Here is a 24,667-nt window from a genome sequence, read left to right as displayed (position 1 = left end):
GGAATTGTAGCGACGCTTGTAGTAGCGGGGTCAGTAGTACTCGGCGATTCCTGGTCTTCCAGGTTTAAGTTGGTCAACCGGAATATCCACCCAATCCTTCATGTTCACTTTTAAGAACTTTTCGTTTCTGTTTCCTTCATATGGAAGCGATAACGATGGCCGCACAGAACCGTTGCGCACGAAAACGGTCTCGCATGTTTGCAGGTCCTGATGAACGAAGATGTTTTGACTACCGTGCCATGTTTTTTTTTACTGTCAGGCGCAGATTGCGCATTCCTTTCAGTTGTCGGTGAAAAACTCGGACGGTATACGGAGAGTTATTCTATATACCATCTCAGCTGGTGATGGTAGGATGTCCTTCTTATAGGCAGTTCACAAACCAAGCAATATCAACGGAAGGTGTTTGCTCCATAGAACGGGGTCGTGGCAAAGGATGGAAGTTTTCAGGGTTCTATGCCACCGTTTGTTGGTTCTCTTCTATTGCGGATGGTATGCAGTTGTGTGAAGGTATGTAACTGCAACCATACGAGTTTGCTTACAAAATAGCGACGGTTCGATTAACCGCTGCTGGTCGGTTGTATTGTAGGTAGGAACACCAGAACGAGCTGCATCCGGCACAAGAATTTGAGCAATCGTTGGCGTGGTCATGTTCGGAACGGGGAATTCCTCTGGCCACCATCACATGTGTACCAAGGCGCGACAACTGGTGCGTTGCTTGCAGAGCGATTTTATGAAACGGATTTTTAACAAAATTTAATGAGCGAATGCGATCACCTAAGCAATTACGAACCAATTGTTTTGTGTTGCCTGGAATGGTATAGAGCTTCAAGTTTAAATAAGATTTTGTGTTTCATTGCTGAATACGCCAGAGATCATCATCAGTTTTCTGGTCAACAGCAAGAAAAGCCATTTTTTTGCTGTTGTTTGTCCAAATGAAGTCGAGTTGGCTAGATTGGCAGTTAATCATTATGGACTTATGGTCGTTGTAGATGTGACAGTTTCGTCCTTCTACCATGAGCTTAAAGTGCCTCATCGCGAGGTAAATTGCGTTTAGCTTATGATCATATCCTACGCATGAATTGTACTGGGTGGCGAAGTCAAAGCATTGTCCCATCCATGAATATGGTAAGAACATATGAAGTAATTGGTTAGCAAAAATTTGTGTGTTGGCAAAAAGCGATTTAAAAGTTAATCAGAGTCTAAATAATAATCACAGAGGTTTCAGGGATCTTAGAGAAATAGATCACTAATTATTCTTTAGGACTTCAGCCAATTTATAATTCCGAAAGCACTTTTTTAACTCTAAAGGTTTAGGCATGTGCAAATGTAATCAATTAAAATTTTTAGAAGTAATCTATATACATCAAAATGGATTTCTATCTGTCTGACCCTTATAGACTTGGAAACTACTAAACCGATCGGCGGAACATAAATTTCTGCATAACTCGAAAACTAATCGGAGAATAAATCAATTAGGTGAAACAAAGTTCGTCGGGCTGCAAGTGGTAAATAAATTACAATTGATTGAATTATTGCCCACGGAGAAAAAGTTTCTGCAAACCTCAAAAGATGTATTAGAATCTGATTAACCAAAAACATCCCAAAGCCCTGAATCTGCCCTAAAGATTCTGAGCTCCCAAAAGATTATTTGATAATAACACGATTTTTTTGGTATTTTGCTTTGAATCGCTAGATCCATAACTAATCGATAATAATTGTAAGAATTTGGCATATGGCATGTATGACATGCTTCTTGGAAATCCTTAAACAATCTTGGAAAACCAATATTTGTCAAAAAAAATCGAGTGAAAAATCTCACTTATCTATTCTGTATATGTAAGTTCTTTCTGGATTTCACGTTCTACCAAAACGATTCCTACTGTTATAGTTCCCACACTAATAGTCCCAAAACCACCCGTGGCACCTATGAGGGGTCATAGATTTCTCTGCTTCTTTCTTAAGTTTAGGTGTCCAATTTTCACAAGAACGTGGCCAGGACAGATCTCGACTGTTGGAGAGTGCTTTGTTTCCAACTAAGAGATAGCGATTAGTTCAAAATCAATATCTGTGACAACGGATAGAAATGATTCTACTGTCATACAATAGTCTGGGTTGTAACACCTACGAATTCAGGAGAATCGCTAAATGTTAATGCTAATTCCAATACTGTTGCCCAAATCAGCATTTCCTGTTTATCCTACTCACGACTTGGAACGTGGATGCGCCACTGCTTACTATGATACGTGATGTAGTGAAGTGGAGCTTCACCGTCGACGATCTGGTGCAACATCGTACCTGTTGCGAAGTCTGAGGCGTCGACCCAGAGAGACAGTTCGGTAGTTTTAGTGGGGCGCGCTAAACGTGTTGCACGAGAGAATTGCTGCTTTCTTCTCTTGCTGCTACAGTCTCTTTGCTCCAGGCGGAAGGTGAACGATCTTTGCGGAAGGTGAACGATCTCAATTGCATTTCAGACAAACCTTCGAAAAAAAAATGGATCATGGGAAAAAATTCTTCAACTCCTTCACTGTAGACGGAACCTAAAAATGTGGGATGGCTTGCACGCTATCTGGCAGAGGACGGCTTCCTTGGGCGGTGACGGACTGTTCCAGAAATCGATCGGTTCTGTTGCTTCAGCCGCTCAAACCGCTAACGCATATGATCACTATGCGTCTACAAATTCGTTTCGTTCTGAAGTGCCTCTAAACGTAACAAACGGCTTTGGGTGAAAAATGTTCGATCAACTCCTTTTTTATTTCGGAGAGAGAGGTGGATGTGTGGGTGTGAAAGAGCTCTTACGTTCTAGTGTATAAGGGGTCGTACACATATTACGTAAGCATTTTTTCTGGGTTTTTCGACCCCCCCTCCCCCCATGTAAGATTTTTTTCATACAAATGATTTTTTATTTATATGGTGCGTAAGAAAATGACGGACTCCCCCTCCCCCCATAAGTGCTTACGTAATATGTGTACGGCTCCTAACAAGCTTCATATTAGCTACTCACTACTGCGTAATCGGCACTCTCCTCGAGTGCCATCGCGGCCATCGCAGTAGGCTCGCCTTGGCGGCAAGTCCATCTGTCACTTTCTACTTCGTAACAGCGGACAGGTAAGACACGTGGCATCTGCATAGGTGGTTCCTTTTCTGCCTATTTCAGATTCTCACACTAACTGTTACTGACGCGAATATCAGCAACTCGATTATTTGGTTTTCGCGACCGATCGGCAGAACGACCATAACGAAGCACCAAACAAAGTCAAAAGCGATGTGCATTATGAACAGCTTCATAAAAGACTTTTGTCAGTTAACCTGACCAAGCACGCCGTCCTCTCGAAGGGAATTAAAGCCGTTACCGATTACATCAGGTCCAAGTGAACAAGAACGAGGACGTAGATCCACCCAAAACGGCCCTTTCCAGGGCCCCAGAAGCAGTCACAGAATAGGGAGGTTTTCGTAGCGCACTCCCCGACAATCATAATTTTGAAAGAAAGTTCCACATAACTAGTACAGACGCCAACGTCAGCCACTAGAAGATTTACCGCTGAAACACGATAGACACCATCCATGCGACGAGCGATTGCACTGTTACCTACGGATTTTTTTTACCGTCACCAAGCGATTATCATTTGCAAAATGAAAACAATAATCTTGACTCAACCTTCTCTCGTGTACAATGATGATTCTAAAATGAACCAATTTGTTTTCAATTATGCGCCTTTCCAATCACAAACAACAACAAACCTGAACCAGCAGCTAGCGAAAATATCATTTGACTGAAACTGACGTTATCGTCAGCCACTCGATGATTTGAGACGACATCCCTGCGAATAAATTTTTGGAGAGCCTCCCTACACCGAGCGCTTCCACTGCTACCGACGAAGAATTTCTACCGTCGTCAGTTACACGGTTTTGATGTCTGTGTTTGCGATGCACGTACGGGATTGGTTGGAAAACTGTTTTAAAACAGTAAACTGAATCCTATCTTCCCGGAGAACATAATTCTATGTTAAAAAATCAGAAGTGTCGTGTACAAGACACGACCGCCCGACGTAAAGTACGCAAAACCTTTTGGTGCAATGATAATTCGAGCATCATGTGAATATTAGGTTGTTGAACTCTACAGACACTATCCAAGCGAATAAACAACGCAGGCTTGTGTTATCGTTACTGGCACCGATTTTCGACCGTCGTCAAGCTTTCTACCATCGGCAGAGTTTTGTACTTTGACGAAAATTCGTCTCGGTTGGGAAAAACTTATTCATGTAAAAAAATGTGAATCAAAGAACCAATTTATTTGAAATAATTCATTTTTCATTTCATTTATTTAGTCTACATCTAAACAGATAACACTGAATCAACAATTTGACGCCACAATGCACGGTTCGAGGCCGTATCTCTCCATCCTCGGATACGCCCCACTCTCGTCAAGTCGTTTTGCACCTGGTCTGCCCATCTCGCTAGTTGCGCTCCACGACGTCTCGTACCTGCCGGATCGGAAAAGAACACCATCTTTGCAGGGTTGCTGTCCGGCATTCTTGCAACATGCCCTGCCCATCGTACCCTTCCGGCTTTAGCTACCTTTTGGATACTGGGTTCGCCGTAGAGCTGGGCGAGCTCGTGGTTCATTCTTCGCCGCCACACACCGTCTTCTTGCACACCACCAAAGATGGTCCTAAGCACCCGTCTCTCGAATACTCCGAGTGCTTGCAAATCCTCCTCGAGCATTGTCCATGTTTCATGTCCGTAGAGGACAACCGGTCTTATTAGCGTCTTGTACATGACACATTTTGTGCGGTGGAATCTTTTTTGACCGCAGTTTCTGCTGGAGCCCGTAGTAGGCCCGACTTCCACAGATGATGCGCCTTCGTATTTCACGGCTAACATTGTTATCAGCCGTTAGCAACGATCCAAGGTAGACGAATTCCTCGACCACCTCGAAGGTATGCCCGTGTATCGAACACTGCTTCCCAGGCGGGCTCTGTCGCGCTTGGTTCCGCCCACAAGCATGTACTTTGTCTTCGATGCATTCACCACCAGTCCAACTTTTGTTGCTTCACGCTTCAGGCGGGTGTACAGTTCTGCCACCATTGCAAATGTTCGGCCGACAATGTCCATGTCATCCACGAAAAAAAAACAAATTGACTGGATCTGTTGAAAATCGTACCCCGGCTGTTACACCTGGTTCGCCCGAAATCTTCACACAGTTTTGCACACCATCCACCGTTGCTTTGATCAGTCTGGTAAGCTTCTCAGGGATGCTATTCTCGTCCACAATTTTCCATAGCTCTACACGGTCTATACTGTCGTATGCCGCCTTGAAATCAACGAATAGATGATGCGTTGGGACCTGGTATTCGAGGCATTTTTTAAGGATTTGCCGTACAGTAAAGATCTGTTCCGTAGTCGAGCGGCCGAAGCCGGCTTGATAACTTCCCACGAACTCGTTCACTAATGGTGACATACGACGGAAGATGATCTGGGATATCACTTTGTAGGCGGCATTAAGGACGGTGATCGCTCGAAAGTTCTCACACTCCAGCTTGTCGCCTTTCTCGTAGATGGGGCATATGACCCCTTCCTTCCACTCCTCCGGTATATATTCAGTTACCCAGATTTTGGCTATCACTTTGTGCAGGCAAGTGGCCAGCTTTTCCGGGCCAGCTTGATGAGCTCAGCTCCGATACAATCCTTACCAGCTGCTTTATTGGTCTTTAGCTGTTGGATGGCATCCTTAACTTCCCTCAAGGTGGGGGCTGGTTGGCTTCCATCGTCCATTGAACTGACGTAGTCATCTCATCCCTCCTTAGCCGTGCGGTAAGACGCGCGGCTACAAAGCAAGACCATGCTGAGGGTGGCTGGGTTCGATTCCCGGTGCCGGTCTAGGCAATTTTCGGATTGGAAATTATCTCGACTTCCCTGGGCATAAAAGTATCATCGTGTTAGCCTCATGATATACGAATGCAGAAATGGTAACTTGGCTCAGAAACCTCGCAGTTAATAACTGTGGAAGTGCTTAATGAACACTAAGCTGCGAGGCGGCTCTGTCCCCAGTGTGGGGATGTACTGCCAATAAGAAGAAGAAGAAGTCATCTCATCCGCTGTCTTGACTTTCACTGTCTGTACTCTCAGCGCCATTAAAATGTTCCTCGTAACGCTGCTTCCACCTTTCGATCACCACACGTTCGTCCGTCAAGATGCTCCCATCCTTATCCCGGCACATTTCGGCTCGCGGCACGAAGCCTTTGCGGGATGTGTTGGGCTTCTGATAGAACTTGCGTGTTTCTTGAGAACGGCACAGTTGATCCATCTCCTCGCACTCCACTTCTTCCAGGCGGCGTTTTTTCTCCTGATAAAGCGGGGGTGCTGTCTCCGCTTCCATCTATAACGTTCCACGTTCTACCGGGTACCTTCCTGCAGCGCGACCGCCCGCGTTGCGTCCTTCTCCTCCAGAATCTGCCTGCACTCTTCGTCGAACCAATCGTTCCGTCGACTTCGACCCATATACCCGACGTTGTTCTCCGCTGCGTCGTTAATGGCTGCTTTGACTGTATTCCAGCAGTCCTCAAGAGGGGCCCCATCGAGCTCACCCTCTTCCGGCAACGCTGCCTCGAGATGCTGCGCGTATGCAGTGGCGACATCAGGTTGCTTCAGTCGCTCTAGGTCGTACCGCGGCGGTCGTCGGTACCGAACATTGTTGATGACGGATAGTTTTGGGCGCAGTTTAAGCATCACCAGATAGTGGTCAGAGTCGATGTTAGCGCCACGATATGTCCTGACGTCGATAATGTCGGAGAAGTGCCGTCCATCAATCAGAACGTAGTCGATTTGTGGTTCTGTCTGCAGTGGTGATCTCCAGGTGTACCCATACGGGAGACTGTGTTGGAAGTAGGTGCTGCGAATGGCCATATTCTTGGAGGCGACGAAATAAATTAGTCGTAGGCCGTTTTCGTTCGTCAGCCGGTGAGCGCTGAACTTTCCAATAGTTGGTCTAAACTCCTCCTCTTAGCCAACCTGAGCGTTCCAATCTCCTATGATGATTTTGACGTCGTGGCTTGGGCAGCTATCGTACGTTCACGTTCCAGCAGCGCGTAGAATGCGTCCTTATCATCATCAGTGCTTCCAGAGTGTGGGCTATGGACGTTGATTATGCTGAATTTGAAGAACCGGCCTTTGATCCTCAACCTGCTCATTCTTTCATTGATCGGCCACCACCCGATCACGCGCCTTTGCATATCGCCCATCACTATGATAGCTGTTCCCAGCTCGTGTGTGTTGCCGCAGCTCTGGTAGATGGTATGATTACCTCTAAACGTTCGCACCATTGATCCCTTCCAACAAACCTCCTGCAGCGCTACGATGCCGAATCCACGGTCCTTTAGCACATCGGCGAGTATGCGTGTGCTCCCGATGAAGTTGAGAGATTTGCAGTTCCACGAACCGAGTTTCCAATCGCTAGTCCCTTTTCGTCGCAGTGGTCTTCGCCGATGGTTCCGGTCCGTACTCTCTTGTTGATTGTCCAAGCTGACGTGGTTCCCTTGATTTGCCGCAGCTGTTCAGCCGTCCAGGATATTTTCCACTTGTCTCGCACTGTCTTTCCAATCTAGGTTTTTACGTCTCCCACAGTTTGTCGGTTTGTCTCATTTGCAGCGAATAGACAACACAGTTCATCTGTCAAGTAAGGGTGTGGAGCAAGAAGAAACCAAGCAACGTTGGACACGCAATGCGAAAACGCTTCAAAACGAAGAGCAATGGTGTTAGGCCATTTTGCGGAAGGTCATTAGGCCGAATTAGCATATCCAAGGCGAAAGAGACAGCAAAGCATGAGATGCTGCGCTGTCTTATGCGCGGACCATCGACTCATGGAAATATTGACATGTGGAATAGGAAATCACAATAACTCAGACAAACATATTTAATGTAATATTTTGCTTCCATGAGTCGATATCGAGTTATACAACATCGACTAATGGAGGTTTGACTGTAGTGTATTCTTTGCATCCCGTAGTAGTTTGATGGACAAACATCAAAACTCTCTAAAGGTAGATACATCTATCCAGTGGCGTAGCCAGAAAATTGGTCTGGGGGGGGTTTTCTGAACATTTTTTTTTTCGAAAAAAAAAATTTCTTCCAAAAATTTTGTCTTTGGGGGGGGTTTTATACCCAAAACCACCCCCGTGGCTACGCCACTGCATCTATCGCTTCATGGTTTGTAGAGCTACGAAATGTGGCACGATAACATGGAATTTTACCAATAAATCAAGGCAGCATGATTTATTGGCAAGAATGATCATGTGAAGTACCGTTTTGATTCATATTCCGAACACTTAAGCACATGAATTTTAATATTTTTATAGATCATTAGTTTCCATCAGCTAGCGAAAGAATTTAACTTTCATATAAGCGCTTGAAATGCATATTTTATTGATTGTAACTTTCAATACTGAATGATTTTATTCTGCCCAACTTTGTCTCAAATTCCGAACACTTTGATTCAAATTCCGAACTCCACATGTGAAGCACTAGAAAGTTCAATTTAGACGTTATTTAATTGTCTGGCAATTATTATGTCCTTAATCTGTAGGCCTGTCGAGAAAATTTGTTAATTTATGCAAAAATATTAACATATTTCTGATAAATCTCCATGTAACGAGTGTTCGGAATATGAGTCTGTTTGGAATTTGAGTCAAAAAGGTAAATCAGACTTAACCATTTTGGTCCACATTCATCCTATTAAAGCCTATTTTTCGTCATTGCAAAAAATAGAAAAATAGTGTGTGCAACTCGTTCCGAAATTCGATTTTTTCAGCATTCGTAGTATTTATATTATAAATGTACAACTCGTGCTGATCAACTTTTTGCAACTTGTTGCACAATTAACTAGGTTTGTTCAAAAATGTATGAATTTGTTTCGTTTGTTTGAGAAACTACATATGGGGTTTAGTTTTACCTGATCTGTATCGAAGAAACTTTAAGATTCGGTGCTAGTTTGTTTAAAACCAGTTTTTTGTTGTTTTCTTGGAAGTGTGTAAAATGGATATATGCAGTTTCTCAAACGAATGATTCATTTATCTTATTTGATATTGATTTAATCATGTGAATTTGATTTTTCCGAACGAGCATAATACTGAATATTGTATGCTGGTCCATGTTGTGTACATAAATCGTGTTTTTCTAATGTTGTGCGTTTTACTGCGGTAAAATCAGTTTTAATTATAAAATCATTGCATGCCTATATTTTCAGGTACACAGAATTTTGTTTTTACACGATTTTTTTTCGCTCGTATTTTTGATCGCGTGACTTCAATTTGCCACCAAACTCTTCGCAACATGTTTCAAAAAATCCAGAATAAATCAAAGAAAAATCACATGATATATAATATACGTTAAACATTTAGGATGAGTGGAAAATTGAGAAAATGTAAATCGTGTAAAAACAAAATCCAGTGTATAGAATATTTTTGGCTGAATGTTGGATTCTCTCGATGAAATCAAGAGAATCTATGCCATTTTGTTTTAAAACAGTATCCATGATTTCTTGAAACATAGTCTGTTTGAATTTTTGCGAACGTTAGAAAACGATTCATTGTACTCATTATCTTATAGGCGAATTTGAGTAAAGCTCATCAATCATTTCGACATCTGGTGGTCGTCACAAGAACCACGAAAAAGGTGTCGTTGGCCAAAAAGGTGCATTGGCAGCATACGGTGGGAGTACGATTTTCTTGTTTTCTGGTTACTAGGGTAACGGTACCAATAGTGGAGGTATTAGTAGATCCACAAAAGAAAATATTTTTTAAAATCGATAATTATGGGAAATCTACATCTTGAATATCTTAGCCAATAGATACACTAATAAATTTGCTAACAAAAATGAATTTGATGCCATTTAACATCAACAATTACCAAATATTGCTTGCACCACTATGGGTACACTGTTCCTTTAGTGGCGGTAGAAATTAATTTTGGTTCCCATAGTGGTGCTATCCATTGGTTTCTTATGAGACTCGCCACTATTGGTACAGTTGCACCACTATAGGTGCAAGGGAATCAATTTTGTTAAGGAAAATCATTGTTTTCAATAGTTTTTCAAGCGAAATCTTAAGATAAGTTGCATTTAACAGGATATTTAAAGCACGACGCATCAACTGAAACCATCGTAAAGTGTATAAATATGGTAAATCTCATCTAAATCCCACTACCTCCACTATTGGTGCTACCTCTACTAAGGGTACGGTTACCCTACAACCATTTGTGAAAGCTGAAAAAGTCGCAAATTGGAAGAAAATTTTGTTTTCTTTGGGATGAGCTTCCATCCGGTGTGTGCTTGCATATGATTTTTCTGATTAAACAGCACATCTCTTGCAGTGCCTCCACCGCACTATCTTGGTTATGAATTCCCGGATTTTTAATTCGCGGCTTATTTGGGTGGGATTTGTCTTTAATAGCTGCTTAAAGACTGTAAGAAGCCATTGCCAGTGGAAAACATGTGACAATATACCAAAAAGTGAAGTAAATTTTATGGAGAAATTTTGATTTTGAATGTAAATAATCGCTTCTGACGACTTTTCTCCCAAACTATCGCAGCGCACTCTACCATTGGATCCTTCTCGAATTCGCCTATTGCAAGACAGGAGCTAAGAACACACAAAATTCTTAATTTTTATTTTAATGACGCGAGAATGAAACGAAATTCATATTAACTAGTTTCAGAGATAAAACATTGAAATTGCTTTATCAGAAGCTTTGTAAAAGTATCAATTCTTACCCTGCTTTCGCTACGTTACTGGAAAGAAGAAAACCAAAAAAAATCCGAACACTTCTAAAAGACCCCGAAAACGCAGGGGGAACTCAACCGTAGGAAAACCCGAATACGAGTCGTCAAGTTGCCAAGAGCCATTTCACCCAGACGTCGACCGAGGGCGATTCACAATCTCGGACGTTATGGAATACCCTGCTTTGTTAGAACCGCATCTTTAACAGAACCGCGTGGCAACAGTAACACCAGCCAAATCGACGTACGCATGGCAGAGAACGATGAGACAGAAAGAATCAACGTATCGCAACAGCCAGACAGCCAGCCCAGCGGAGCAACGGTACCGCTTGATGCGGAGAGGGGATTGACCGATATTGCTTTCTGCTGAGCGCAGTTGGGTTTACTTCGTGGAAACTTTAGCTATAGAGAAGTCGAGTCAGTTTGAAATGAAATATCGAGGTGTATAGTAATTGTTTTTGTTGTTGAAGGTAAATTAAGTTTGTATTGCCATTTAAATAATGAAGAACAATCAATCAAGTAAGTGATCAAACATGTTAGTAATAATATCTAACAGTATATAAATTTTAAACTGACGAGGATACATTTCTTGACGAAGACTTTACGGATTTTTCAAGAAATATTTGCGATTTTGTAACTCTCACATATATGATAAAATCGGGATATTACTGTATTACATTTATTGCTAAGCGTTGAGTGAACTTTCAAAGAATGATTTGATTCGCGATGATTGAATCAACAAACACTACCTACACTGAAAACCAAAACTACCCAAAAGTGGGTTGTTTGCACTCAAAACCGTAGTTTGGGCCAATAACCCAAATTTGTGTAAAATGACTTTTCTGGCACTAGGTAGTTTGCCTTTAATCCCATGTAAACAATTTACCCAAAGCTGAGTTTAATTTATCCAAAGCGGACCTTAATCAACCCAAAATGGAGAATATTGAATTTACTCAAATTTGGGTTATTGGGCTGAGCAACCTCGGTGAGGTGTTTGCATCTTGCTCTAGTTTTGATAGCAATCATGGGAAAGAAAGAGAGAACTACCCAAATTTGGGTAAATTTTTTCTGCGATATTCTCATCAGTGCGTATATTGAACTCAAAGTTTGGGTTGATTTATCTGTCCGTGTATGATTAAAGATTATGGTTAAATAACTTTTCACGATGATTTATCGTAACTGTTTGTATGATTGATGATCAATGATTATGAACAATCGAATTTAATTGTTTTATTGTTTGGGTTCTACGTAAATATTAATTTCTGGAGCTAGTTCTTGACTAGAAATTTAATTGTTGGTGTTGATTCCTCCAGTTACTCTTTCTAAAAATTCTTTAAAAAATCCTATGGTCCTTCAAGAATTTCTTCAAAAAATGCTCTGGAAATGTAATTCTTCGAAACTTCAGGATTTCTTCCGGATATTTCTTAAGTATTTCCACTGGAAATTTCTTCCAGTATTCTTCCTTTAGGAATATGTATTTTAGTTCTTTAGGAATTCCTTCTGAAATTTCAGCACGAAATTTTTGGAAATTGCTTAAAAATATTTAAACGAATTCCAATTAGAGACCAAATAGCTTCATGAATTGTTTTGGATATTCTTCCAAAAATTACTTCAGTTATTAATTTCGAAACTTCTTTGGAAATTTCTACAGATATTCCTTCCAAATTTCAAATAAGCAATGAGAATCCCTTCGGAATTTTCCTTAAGAATTTATTAGTAATTCGCTTAGATAAAACCGTACAAAATTCCTTAAAGAATTCTTTCGACAATTTCTTTGAGAGTTTCTCCAGAAATTCATTCCGACATTTCAATGAATCTTTTTTGCAAATTGAATATCTTTCGGATGCTTGATTTGTCCAATCTCCACATGTGCTTTACTATTGTATACCCACAGCCAAGCGAGTGCACATTGTTTATTAAACGAGAGGATCGCACTCCATGCCCCCCAGAGAGCTAACCGCGGTGGAGGTTGGTACTCGGATTCTGATGGCTTTTCCGCAAACGTGACCTTTAAGTGGTCTTGTTGTGTAGGGGTTATCACGCCTATCTAGAGAGTAGGAGGTTGAGGGTTCGAGTCCCTCCAAGACACGTGGATTCTTTTTCGAAAATTTCATATCAATTTGTCCATTTCGAAACATATGCTGAGGAGAAATGGATGAACGCTGTCATCAGAGGAGAAGTAGAATCACTGAAATTTAACACAGCAAGGTGTAGGCAATGGAATTGAAAATAATTTTAAAAATTACAGAGATTTTTGTGAAAATGATTTCTTGGGCGGGATTAGAAATTTAATAAAGATTAAAAGTAGTATCATCTCCGGAATCATTTCAAGAAAAAACTTCATTGTCATTAACAATCAAATTAATTTATGACGAAAGTCATTTGGTCGAAAGGGTCGTTTGGCCGAAAGGGTAATTGGGCCAAAAGAGTCGTTTGGCCGAAAGGGTCAATTTGGCGAAAAGGTCATGAGGCCGAATAGATCATTTGAAAAGTGAGAAATCAAGCCGCCGGGCGACCCATCGGCGCATAGACCAATCTGCCTTACAGACACGACGGGCAAGTTGCTAGAGAGGATCATCCTCAACAGGCTGACCCCGGTTTTCGCAAGGGTAAGTCCACGTTGGACGCTATTAACTCGGTGGTGAAGACCGCCGAGATAGCGATCCTAAAGAAAAGGCGAGGTATTCGATACTGTGCGTTAGTGACACGTTAGTGACTTGATGTGAAGAACTCATTAAACAGCGCAAGTTGAGATGCCATCGCGCTCTCGTTACACCGGCTTAGCCTGCCGGTGCGGTGGGCCTGTACCGGATTTCGGAAAGCTATTTTCGGAACCGTGTACTATTATACGAGTCCGATGCCGATCAGAGAAGCGTACCTATTACCGCAGGAGATCCGCAAGGTTCAATACTGGGCCCGGTACTATTTTTTTTTTTTTTTTTTTACAAGGGAGAATGCTACACGTGCATTGTAGTTGCCAAACTACCACACGGAAGTGTACTGGAGTGTCGGACTCGATCATACCGGTAATACCGACTAAACTCCCTTGGGCTCCACCATCGTTTCCCCCAGGAACTACCTCGCAGTACTACTTCTGGGGGGACGGCAGTACTAAGCGTACTCGCTCATTATCGCTCACACAGGCACTCGTCCCACGCGAGAATGACTTGGGTGCTCGCACACCATTCACTCCATTTGAGTCTTACTTGGATGCTCTCCCGGGCGCTCCGCTGCCATGCCTCGAGGTGTCAATAGCGGTAACTGCCTGGGCCTACAGATATTACGCTACGACACTCCTGCCTCAGCACGAGCAGATCAATCACACCACTGCCGAAGCAGACCACACGCTACCCTGCCGAAGCAGGGACACTCCCCATGCACAACATGTGCACAACTGTAGGTGTGTGGGTACAACCCACTGCTACCCTGCCGCCGAAGCAGCTTCTCCAAAGACCATTCGCTCCATGTGACCCTTTTTCGGGTGCTCACTCTTACACTCCACTGCCATGCCTCGAAGTGTCGACAGGTACCTCGACTCCTACCTCAGCATGTGCAGTCCATACTCAGACTTCTGCTGCGCTTCGAGGTGTCAATAGCGGTAACTGCCTGGGCCTACAGATATTACGCTACGACACTCCTGCCTCAGCACGAGCAGATCAATCACACCACTGCCGAAGCAGACCACACGCTACCCTGCCGAAGCAGGGACACTCCCCATGCACCACATGTGCACAACTGTAGGTGTGTGGGTACAACCCACTGCTACCCTGCCGCCGAAGCAGCTTCTCCAAAGACCATTCGCTCCATGTGACCCTTTTCGGGTGCTCACTCTAACACTCCACTGCAATGCCTCGAGGTGTCGATGGGTACCTCGACTCCTACCTCAGCATGTGCAGTCCATACTCAGACTTCTGCTGCGCTTCGAGGTGACAATAGCGGCGACACGCTATGACACTCCTGCCTCAGCACAACCAGATCACTCACTCCCTGCCGAAGCAGCTCACGCGCTACCCTACCGAAGTAGGGACACTCCACAACTCACTCTAACACTCCACTGCCATGCCTCGAGGTGTCGATAGCGGTATGTAGGGACCAATCAACGATACTACGCTACGACACTCTTACCTTAGCATGTGCAGTCCATACTCAGACTTCTGCTGCGCTTCGAGGTGACAATAGCGGTGACGCGCTATGACACTCCTGCCTCAGCACAAACAGATCACTCACTCCCTGCCGAAGCAGCTCACGCGCTACCCTACCGGAGTAGGGACACTCCCCATGCCAATTGGCACTCCCTGGGCTTGTGCACAGTCGCTTTGATAGAGTCTGCTTACGGGCACTTGTGGTTTTTTGGGAGGGATTTTAGCAGAGCCCACTGCTAAATCCCACCACGCCCTAGGCAGTTCTCCCTGACTCACAGACAGCTGGGGAGGGGTCGTCAAGCCCTTGGACATGGTCCATGCTGTCCCTGCTGTCCCTGCTGCCCCCAGGGCCCGGTACTATGGAACCTTATGTATGACGGGGTTCTGAAGCTAAAGCTTCCTCCTAGTGTTAAGATCGTCGGTTTCGAAGATGACGTAACCTTGGAGGTCTACGGGGAGTCAATTTCCGAGGTAGAACTGACCGCAGCACACGCGATCAGCACAGGGGAGGATTGGATGAGCGCTAGAGGCCTGCAGCTCGATCAGCATAAGACGGAGGTGGTTATCGTCAACAACCGCAAGTCGGTTCAACATGCAGTGATTCACGTGGGTGAAAGCGGAGTTTGAAGCTCCTTGGGGTCGTAATAGACGACAAGCTGACCTTTGCCAGCCATGTCGACTACGCGTGCAAAAGGGCTTCGAATGCTGTTGCGGCATTACCGAGGATGATGTCCAACAGTCCAACAGTTCCAAGGTGTGTGCCAGTAGAAGTAGGCTACTGGCAGGCGTTGCCGTATCTATCTATTCCTAGCTCTGTGGGTAACCAGTTACATGCGGGAGCTGGAGTGCATGCACCGCTTGATGTGTCTCAGAGTGATATGCCTACCGCACGATACAGCCTGCGTGATTGCGAACATGATGCCAGTCGGGCTGGTCATCCGGGAAGACGAGGAGTGTTTCGAGCTACGTGGCACCAGAGGAGCCCGCGAACGCATCAGGGTGACTTCGGTTGCCAGATGGCAGCGTGAGTGGGATAACTCTTCTAAAGGTAGGTGGACCCATCGGCTGATACCTAACATATCGAGCTGGGTGGAGAGATCCCATGGGGAAGTTCACTTCCATCTGACACAATTCCTGTCAGGCCATGGCTGCTTCCGGCAGTACCTCCACAGGTTTGGGCACGCGGAGAGCCCCGTCTGCCCTGACTGCCCAGGTTTTGACGAAACTGCAGAGCACATACTGTTCGTATGTCCTCGTTTCGACGTCGAAAGAAGAGCTATGTTAGAAATTGCGGTCGGGACACAACCCCGGTTACCCTTATCCAGAGGATGAGCCAAGCGGTAGAGAAGTGGAACGCAGTTTCGACTGCAACCACTCAGATTGCCTGCAGCTTGCAGAGAATCTGGCGCGCCGAGCAGCAGTCGACAAGCATGACTAACTTGTGATTGGTTAATTAGAGCCAAAGAAGGCTGAGCGCGGGGAAGTGAATGAGGGGTTTGCACATGTCGAGGTAAGAGTGTTGCAGCGGGTGGCAACCGCAGTAGCCACCACGAGGCATGGCAGAAGAGTGACCGCATAGGTGTTAGTATGGACTGCATATGCCGAGGTAGGAGGGTCGTAGCGTAGAACTGTTGGTACCTATCGCTATCGACACCTCGAGGCATGGCAGAGATGAGTAGAGTGAGCATCTAAGTCAGACTCGCGTGGCTTGTTAGAGGTGAGCACCCAAGTCAGACTCACATGGTATGTTAAGGGCGAGCACCCAAGTCAGACTCGCATGGCATGTCAGAAGTGAGAATCTAAGTTAGTTCTACATGGTGTGTCAGAGCGTGTGTCAGGAGGAGTGGCAGAGTGTGCTAGAGTGAGCACCCAAATAAGGCTCAGATTTGTGTGCTAGAGCGTGAATCAGGTGGTAGGGTGAGCATCCAAGTTAGTCTCACATGGTGCGTAAAGGGTGAGCACTCAAGTTAGACTCACATGGTATGTCAGTGGTGAGCATCCAAGTAAGACTCATATGGTGCGTCAGAAAGAGTGTTAGAGAGAGAGCACCCAAGTAAGACTTTTACGGGATGAGTACCTGTGTGAGTGTGAATGAGCGAGTACATTAAGTACTGCCTATCCCCCAGAAGTAATGCTGGGAGGCAGTTCCTGGGGGAACCAGGGTATTAGTAGAGAGGTTAACTCAAGTAACCTTCTGTTGCTTGGGTGGGTTTAGTGGGTCCGGCGGGCTGGCCTTCTGCCTTCCACGCCAACCCCACTACCTGAGCGATAATTTCATGTGTCTGTATGCAGATTTGCCTTCATCTCACTATAAAAAAAGTTAGAAATCAGGAGTAAGAAGAGAGACGTCTCAACCAAAGTAACACAATTCAGTTCGATTTGGTCACAGCAACTCATATGTGACTTGTTTTGGTTGTATATAAGTCACATAAACTTCTATGAGACTTGTGTGTTGCTCGGGAATTCTCATTCATCATTTCTCAATTCTCACTGTAAAAAAATGAGAAACGCGAGGTGAGTATTGGGACGTCTCACTACTCACTTCACACTCCTCACTTTTTACAGCGAGAAGTGATAAATGAAGAGTGAGAAGTGAGACGTCTTTCTTTTCATTCCTAATTTCTAACTTTTCAAATGACCTATTCGTCCAAATGACCTATTTGGCCTAATGATCTATTCGGTCGAATGACCCTTTCGCCCACACGAACCTTTCAGCCAAATGACCTTCTCGGCCTAATCACCCTTTCAGTCTTATGACCTTTTCGGCCTAATGACCCTTTCGGCCAAATGACCCTTTCGGCCAAATGACCCTTTCAACAAAACGACCCTTTCGACCAACGACCCTTTCGGCCAAATGACCCGTTCGGCCGAATGACTTTCGGCCAGATGGGTTTCGGCCTAGTGGCATTCAGCCAAATGGCTTTTGGCCAAATGACCCTTTCCCATTTCTTCGGAAGTTTCTCCAGGAATTCCTCTGGAAGTTCCTTCAAGAATTCTTGTGGAAGGAATTATTCTGGAGATTCTTTAAAGGAACTTCTCTGGAAGATCTACAAAAGAATTCATTCGGAAGTTCACTAAAAGAATTCCTCCGGAAGTTCCTGAAATGAATTCCTCCGTAAGTTCCTCAAAGGAATTACTCCGGAAGTACCTCAGAGGAATTGCTCAAGAAGTTTCACAAAAATGTTCCTCCTGAAGCTCTGCAAAAGAATTCCTCCAGAAGCACCTCGAAAGAATTCCTCCGGAAGTTCTACAAAAGAATTCGTCCGGAAGTTCTTCAAATGAATTCCTCCGGAAGTTCCTCAAAGAAATTACTCCGGAAGTTCCTCAAAAGAATTTCTCGGGAAGTTCTACAAAGGAATTCCTTCGGAAGTTGTTCCAATGAATTCATAATCATGCCATAATTTCTAATATGCTATTAGCATCTAGTCGAATAGGATGTTCATATGCCATCGCGTGCGGAATCCTATTCGGCTGGATGCTGATGTCATATTAGAAATTTAGAGACAGTACTTGTCGATAGGAAAACCCTTCCGCACGTGATGGCATATGAGCAAATCAAACCACCTTCCTTTTGGCAGTGGAGATATATCATCTTCCATACTGATATTCTTCCTTCCCCTTTCATACGGGGTTTGGCAGAAGGAAGATCGTGAGATATATAACATCACAAATATTGCCCTCCGCTCGCTTTCAAATCAACTTCTATAAAAACATTCTTCATGCCTCCCGTATTCTAACGGAACTATCAATTCCATACTTTCGGCTCTAATTCTATCATGAACATGTACGTCACAGTTTGGAAGATGATATTATCCATATCATTGAATAATATGTTAACAACATGCTTCTGAACTAAAATCTTAAGTCTGAAGGTACGGAAACCTCCATGTGAGAGGCATGAAGGCTATTTTTCCGAAAAGCTCAGTTGCTTCGTTGCAAGAGAATTGTAAGCATCCTTCTACGCTTTTCGGAAGCCTCCGTCCAAGCAGCTCGAAGCCTCCTTCAAGAGATTCGAAAACCTCCTCCAAGAAGCTCGTAAGCCTCCCTACAAAAAGCTAATAAAACACCCATTTTTGAGTTATTTTATATATTATATATACCTATTTCAAGAGGCTTGAAAGCTTCTCTTTAGGTGGCTCGGCTTCTTTCGTGTGGCTCAGAAGCCTCATTTCAAGTAGCTCGGAAGCCTTTTTTAAGGTGCGGTAGCCTACTTTCAAGAGGCTTGGTAGGCTCCTTTCAAGATGGTCGGAGGATTCTAGAGGCTTGGAAGCATACTTTTAAAAGCCTCAGAAGCTCAGAAGTATCATTATAAATGACTCGAAAACCACATCTTAAGAGGCTTTCCTTTGAGATGCTAGGAAGCCTCACTTCGAGAGACACGGATGCCTTCTTTCGAGAGTCTCGGAAGAATTTCTTCAAGAGGCACGGAAGCTTCCTTCCAAGAGATGTAGAGAAATTCTTCTTACAAGAGGCTTGGAAGCGTACTTTCAAGATGCTCAGAAGCCTCCTTTTGAGTGGCTCGAAAGCCGCTTTCAAGAGGCTCTGAAGCCTCCCTTTAAGATGCTCGGTAGCCTATCTTCAAAAAGATCGGAAGCTTCCTATCAAGATGGTTGGGATCCCCTTTAAGAGGCACAGAAACCTCCCTTCAAGAAGCCTCCCTTGAAGAGCCTCGAAATCCTTCTTTCAAAAGGCTTGGAAGCATACTTTCAAAAAAAAACTCGGAAACTTCATTTTAAGATTGCTCGAAAGCCGCCTTTCAAGAGATTCGGAAACCTCCTTCAAGAGGTTCGAAAGTCTCCTTTCAAGAAGCTCGTAAGCCTCGCTTCAAGAGGCTCGTAAGTTTCCCTTCAAAAGGTGCGAAATAGATCTTCTAAGAACATTGGAAGCGTACTTCCAAGTGGCTTGAAAGCCGCTTCCAATGGGCTCTGAAGCCACCCTTCAAGATGCTCGGAAGCCTCATATCAAGAGGCTCTGGAACTGATAGGATTCAAAGACTCGAAAGCCGTCCTTTGAGCGGTGTAGAAGCCTCTCTTAAAAAGGCTCGGAAGCTTCTCTTGGACAGGCTAAAAAGCCGCCTTTCAAGAAGCTCTGAAGCCTCGTTTTTAGATGCTCGGAAACCTCCCTTCAAGAGATTCGAAAGGCTCCAATTGACAAAAAAGTCCTGTAGGAAGCTTGATGCATAAATGTGCTTTGAATTGGAATTTTTCACTGAATAATGAAAACCTCAGCCAGCTTCATGGAGCGCCACATATCTTGTTAGTTTTTACGGTCCTTCTTCATATATCTTATCTACGCTTATTTTCATTTACTGCAAAAAATAGGGGGTACCTCAATTAATGCAAAAGTTTGAAGGGGTACTGTTCCAGAGGAATTCCTTTGAAGAGCTTCCGGAGGAATTCCTTAAAAACTTCCGCAGGGATTCCTTTGGAATTTGTTTGAGGAATACTCGGGAGGACTCCCAGAGAAATTTTTGGGGAAACTCACGGAGGAATTCTTTGAATGGTTATCGGCCGTTGGTATTGAAAGGGTTTCTGGTCGTTTTATCAAATTGAAAGGCCGCCATATTGTATTCCAAAATGGCGCCAAATATAGTTTTCCGGCTTCTGCTCATCGAGCGCATACTGGCAGTACCCATATGGCATAGGTCGTTTTAACAAACCGGAAGTGGCCATCTTGAATTCCGAAATTCCAACATGCAGACAGAGTTATTCTAATGGTATCTTGAATAGATTTGTAATTGGAAATTACTTTCCAGCAACTTTTATTAACTGAGTTATGAGTTTAGGGGAGAATCGGGCAATATAGGCTAACTTTAAGTTCTTTCAATTACAAAATTCAATGCAATCCATTTCACCAATATTCTTCCCAACACTTGAGTAATATACCCTTTCCGAGGTTTGTCTGCAGTGAAAATTTCTCCAATAGATTCCTCTGATTTTGTTTACATAAGAATGGGTCTTTCCCGGACCTCTTGAAAAGCGGCATCTAAATAAGTACGGTTACGGGCCCTTTTGGGTCGATGCCCACGTAGCGTTTTTTCAATGCTGCGTGCACGTGGCGTTGAAAAATCGCAGGTGTGTATCGGTGCGGCGACTCTGCGTTACCGCTTTTTCCCGCTGCACACATGCGTCCTTTTAACACCGTGTGCACGCAGCGTTGAAAAGACGCTACGTGGGTATCGGCCCTTTATTCCCACTGTGCAGCGCCATGACGTCCAGTTCCCGCTGTTACTGTAAGTGAGGCAAAAGTCAGGTGCTCGCATTTTTCAGGTCTTGAACGCCACGAATTTGGATATCCACACGTTTGAACGCATCACAGCAAAGGTTTAAAAAGTTTAAAAAATATGAAAATACATTAAATATAATCCAATCTGTTGCTTGTCTGAATTGCTTTGTTTCTTTACCATTTTGATGTATTTATGTGGAATGTTTTGCTAAACGACGTTTGGTGTCCAAACACGCGTAGAAATGGATTCAACGTCGGAAACAGATACTGTCAAAACTGTTTATAGCAGCCATTATGGCCAGCTTGAAAGGCTGGATCAAGATTTTCATAACACAAGAACACTGAATTTGTATCGGGTGCAAATCAGATAGCCAATCCACTGCCAAAATTCCAAGATTGTTGCGGTTTATTTCCCTGAAGCAGTCGAATAGTATCAAAATAATAATTAAAACATGTTTATTAGCTAAAGTTGGGCCCTTACAAAATGACACGCAGTTTTATTTTATTTTTGAATGACAGGTCTTTGAGTTTTGTTCGATGGGGGCGATGATGAAGGCCTCAGTGCTGCTACTTGGAAAAATCTCGTGAAAAAGTAGAATCAAGGAAATTTGACAAGGCATGATATAGGAAATGAGAATTAAAGTTCAAAAAATATATATAAAAATATATCATGTCTATTTTGTGGGCTTTTATAATTCTAACCCTTGACGGGTTAGATTTTTTTTTGAAGAACATCTTTTTTTTGTTTTATTGCAAAAATATTCTTCATTTCCTATTCCACACTGTGTGAAATTTCCATGATTCTGCTTATTCTCTCGATCACAGCTGGCGCTCTTCTTTACCCCTATGGGAATGACCCTAGGGAATGACACTAAATTTGAAATTCCAATAGGAACATTTCCTGTCTTTGTTTATAGTGTCTTTAGGGTAAACGAAAATCTAGAGCCAGAAAACTAGGAAGGTAACCCAAGTAGTGTGGGCTGAGCAATGACACTGCCCACAATCGTATATTTGCTCCAAAAGAAAAGGAAATAGGGGAACTGTTCCATTTTCCATCTCATTGAACATATATTCATCTAATCGCGAAACAAAGAAATACGGCACCAAGTTCGTCGCTTCTTTTTGCTAACATGCGTGCTCACTGCTGAAAAAATCACAAAAATAATAAACAAACCAAATACCTTTTCATAGCTTTGTTTTTCGTGAGACCAATATCGGAGCTATGAGATGAAGTCCAGGAGCAGTAACCCTACAACAAAGACTATTCTGATTTGCAATTATAGGCAGGATGGTACAAGACCCACTGAAATCAAAACCCTTTACTCTAACCAACTTTCCACTCCTTGCTATAAATAGAGCATGGCTGACATTAGCTGAATGTTGCTTGTAGCTACGTAGCTACGAAGAATCATAATTGGTTTGATTTAAAAGTATTTCATTTTTCGATAAATTTTCAACCATTAAAAAAATAGAAAATTCTAAACATTTGGTCGAATATACTTCACATTGTTTTTCATATATTGCTATCAAAATAATAAAATTAAAAAATTAAACCACATGACCAATGTTTACTTTTGAATTGAAGTCGTATAAAGTTTGTCAGGTTCATTGGAACTTCAGTGATATACATTAAATTATGTATATGAAAGCAACAAGATTTAATTCAAATGAGTGAAATAAAAATAAACTAAATAACAACCCTTGGACTGTTCGCAGCCCTTCGAATACATCGCAAAGTGACCAGGTACTTTTTCTCAACTTTGTTTTGTTGGTTTACCTCCGACCTCAAGCATGATTGTACCAGCTCAATACTAGAATGTACCTACGAATCTCGAATAAAATCCCCTCATCAGCTCCAGATTGACAGAGTTCACAAAGTGTAATCAGTTGTACTGTACATATTCGTTAATATTTTATATCTTTTGAATTGTCTCGAACAGAAATGGCAGAACAAAGTCAAATTGTGAACCACGAGGATGGACCCACCAACGGCAATTTTACCCCCAACGATGACAGGAAAATTTTTGTTGGTGGCCTAAGTATGGAAACCACCGAAGAAGATCTGCGCACTTACTTCGGGCAGTTTGGCGAAATCGAAAGTGTCAACATCAAGACCGACTCGCAGACGGGCCGTCCACGTGGCTTTGCGTTCATCATTTTCGTCAGTGGCGATTCGCTCGATAAGCTTCTGGCGTCGGAAGACCACACCATTAATGGTAAGAAAGTTGACGCGAAAAAGGCCAAAGCCAAGCAGGGTAAGATTTTTGTCGGTGGCTTGAGTCCGGAAACCAGCGATGAGGAAGTGAAATCGTTCTTCGACCAGTTCGGAACGGTGGTGGAAGTGGAGATACCCTTCGATAAGACAAGAAACCAGAGGAAGGGTTTCTGCTTCATTACGTATGATTCGGAAGCAGTGGTGAGGGAGCTGTTGAAAACGCCCAAGCAGATGCTGGGAGGTAAGGAAGTGGACGTGAAACGAGCGGTATCCAAGCAGAATAATATGGGTGGACCGATGCGAGGAGGTCATGGAGGCAACTTTGGCGGTTCCAGACAAGGTTGGGGTAATGGACAAGAATTCGGCGGCGGATACAACCAGGGCGGCTTTGGAGGAGGATTTGGAGGTGGGTATGGAGGCTACGGTAGTTATGATAATTCTGGTTATGGTGGCGGTGGCTACCAAGGTGGAATGCAGCGCGGTGGCGGAGGAAACTGGCAGTATCAGCAGAGACCATACTGAATGGTTTCTTGAAATAATTATTCGAAAAAATTGTACTTAGTATGTAAGATAATAATACAATTTTGAAATGAAATACTCTTTGACTTTGCCTTTTTTCCGATGACTTAAAATAATCACAGTGAGTAGGTGAACACAAGGGGCATCCAGTATGTATTTTGTTGTGGAAATGATGGTCTCACGTACAAGATCTGTGCTAGTTGTGATTGGACTCCAGTATTTTGAAATGTTTTTGAAAGTGTCGAATGAGAGGTGTTTCATGGTAAAATATGTGTACTATTTTATGTTAAAAACGAGTCCCTTTTCTTCATCAATCCTACATCGTTTTGGTAGTCATATTTTGAAGCATCTACTGCGTTGAAAAAAGTGAAACCTTCAACGTACCAAATTAGATAATTTCCTCAATTTTCGTTATTACACAGTTCTAATGACTTCAAACTGAACATCTCGTCATTTTTACAACATGACATGTCCAGAATTATCCATATTTTGGGAAAAAGCCATTTTAGAACATTTTGGAAAAATCTGCATATGATAACAAGTGTTCGGATTTTGAATCAAAACTGTTGTCTATTAATTCAGAAAAGGATAAATTTAGATAACTCTGTGTAAGGTAGAACGCTATGGTAGGAGGAGTGCACGCAAATTAGTTGATACTGCCTCGTTAGTCGTTGGCGAATACAAACAAAAAGCTTCACGCGAACTAGACTGCGCAGACTGGAAAAGATGTTCGCATTTGCTTCTCTTTGTCTTTCTGTCTATCGTATGGTTGTCTACTTCAGGTTCATTAGCGGCCGA

The 24,667-nt window shown here is 43.3% G+C and overlaps 1 protein-coding gene across 1 annotated transcript; it reads left to right on the top strand.

Moving 5' to 3' along the window:
* Positions 1-22,991: 22,991 nt before the first annotated feature.
* On the top strand, positions 22,992-23,945 carry LOC134208103 (RNA-binding protein squid-like). The gene has a single exon (XM_062684188.1). It carries the CDS (start codon positions 23,078-23,080, stop codon positions 23,870-23,872), a length of 795 nt encoding a protein of 264 aa, XP_062540172.1. The 5' UTR covers positions 22,992-23,077; the 3' UTR covers positions 23,873-23,945.
* Positions 23,946-24,667: the final 722 nt, after the last annotated feature.

This window comes from Armigeres subalbatus, chromosome 1 (genome assembly GCF_024139115.2).
Source record: "Armigeres subalbatus isolate Guangzhou_Male chromosome 1, GZ_Asu_2, whole genome shotgun sequence".
Taxonomy (NCBI): domain Eukaryota; kingdom Metazoa; phylum Arthropoda; class Insecta; order Diptera; family Culicidae; genus Armigeres; species Armigeres subalbatus.
Note: the sequence above shows the minus strand (reverse complement) of the source record. Positions and strands in the feature narration are given on the sequence as shown.

Bases quoted from the DNA above. Each gene is read 5' to 3' on its own strand.
- LOC134208103 (XM_062684188.1), top strand. From the start codon at position 23,078: ATGGCAGAACAAAGTCAAATTGTGAACCACGAGGATGGACCCACCAAC.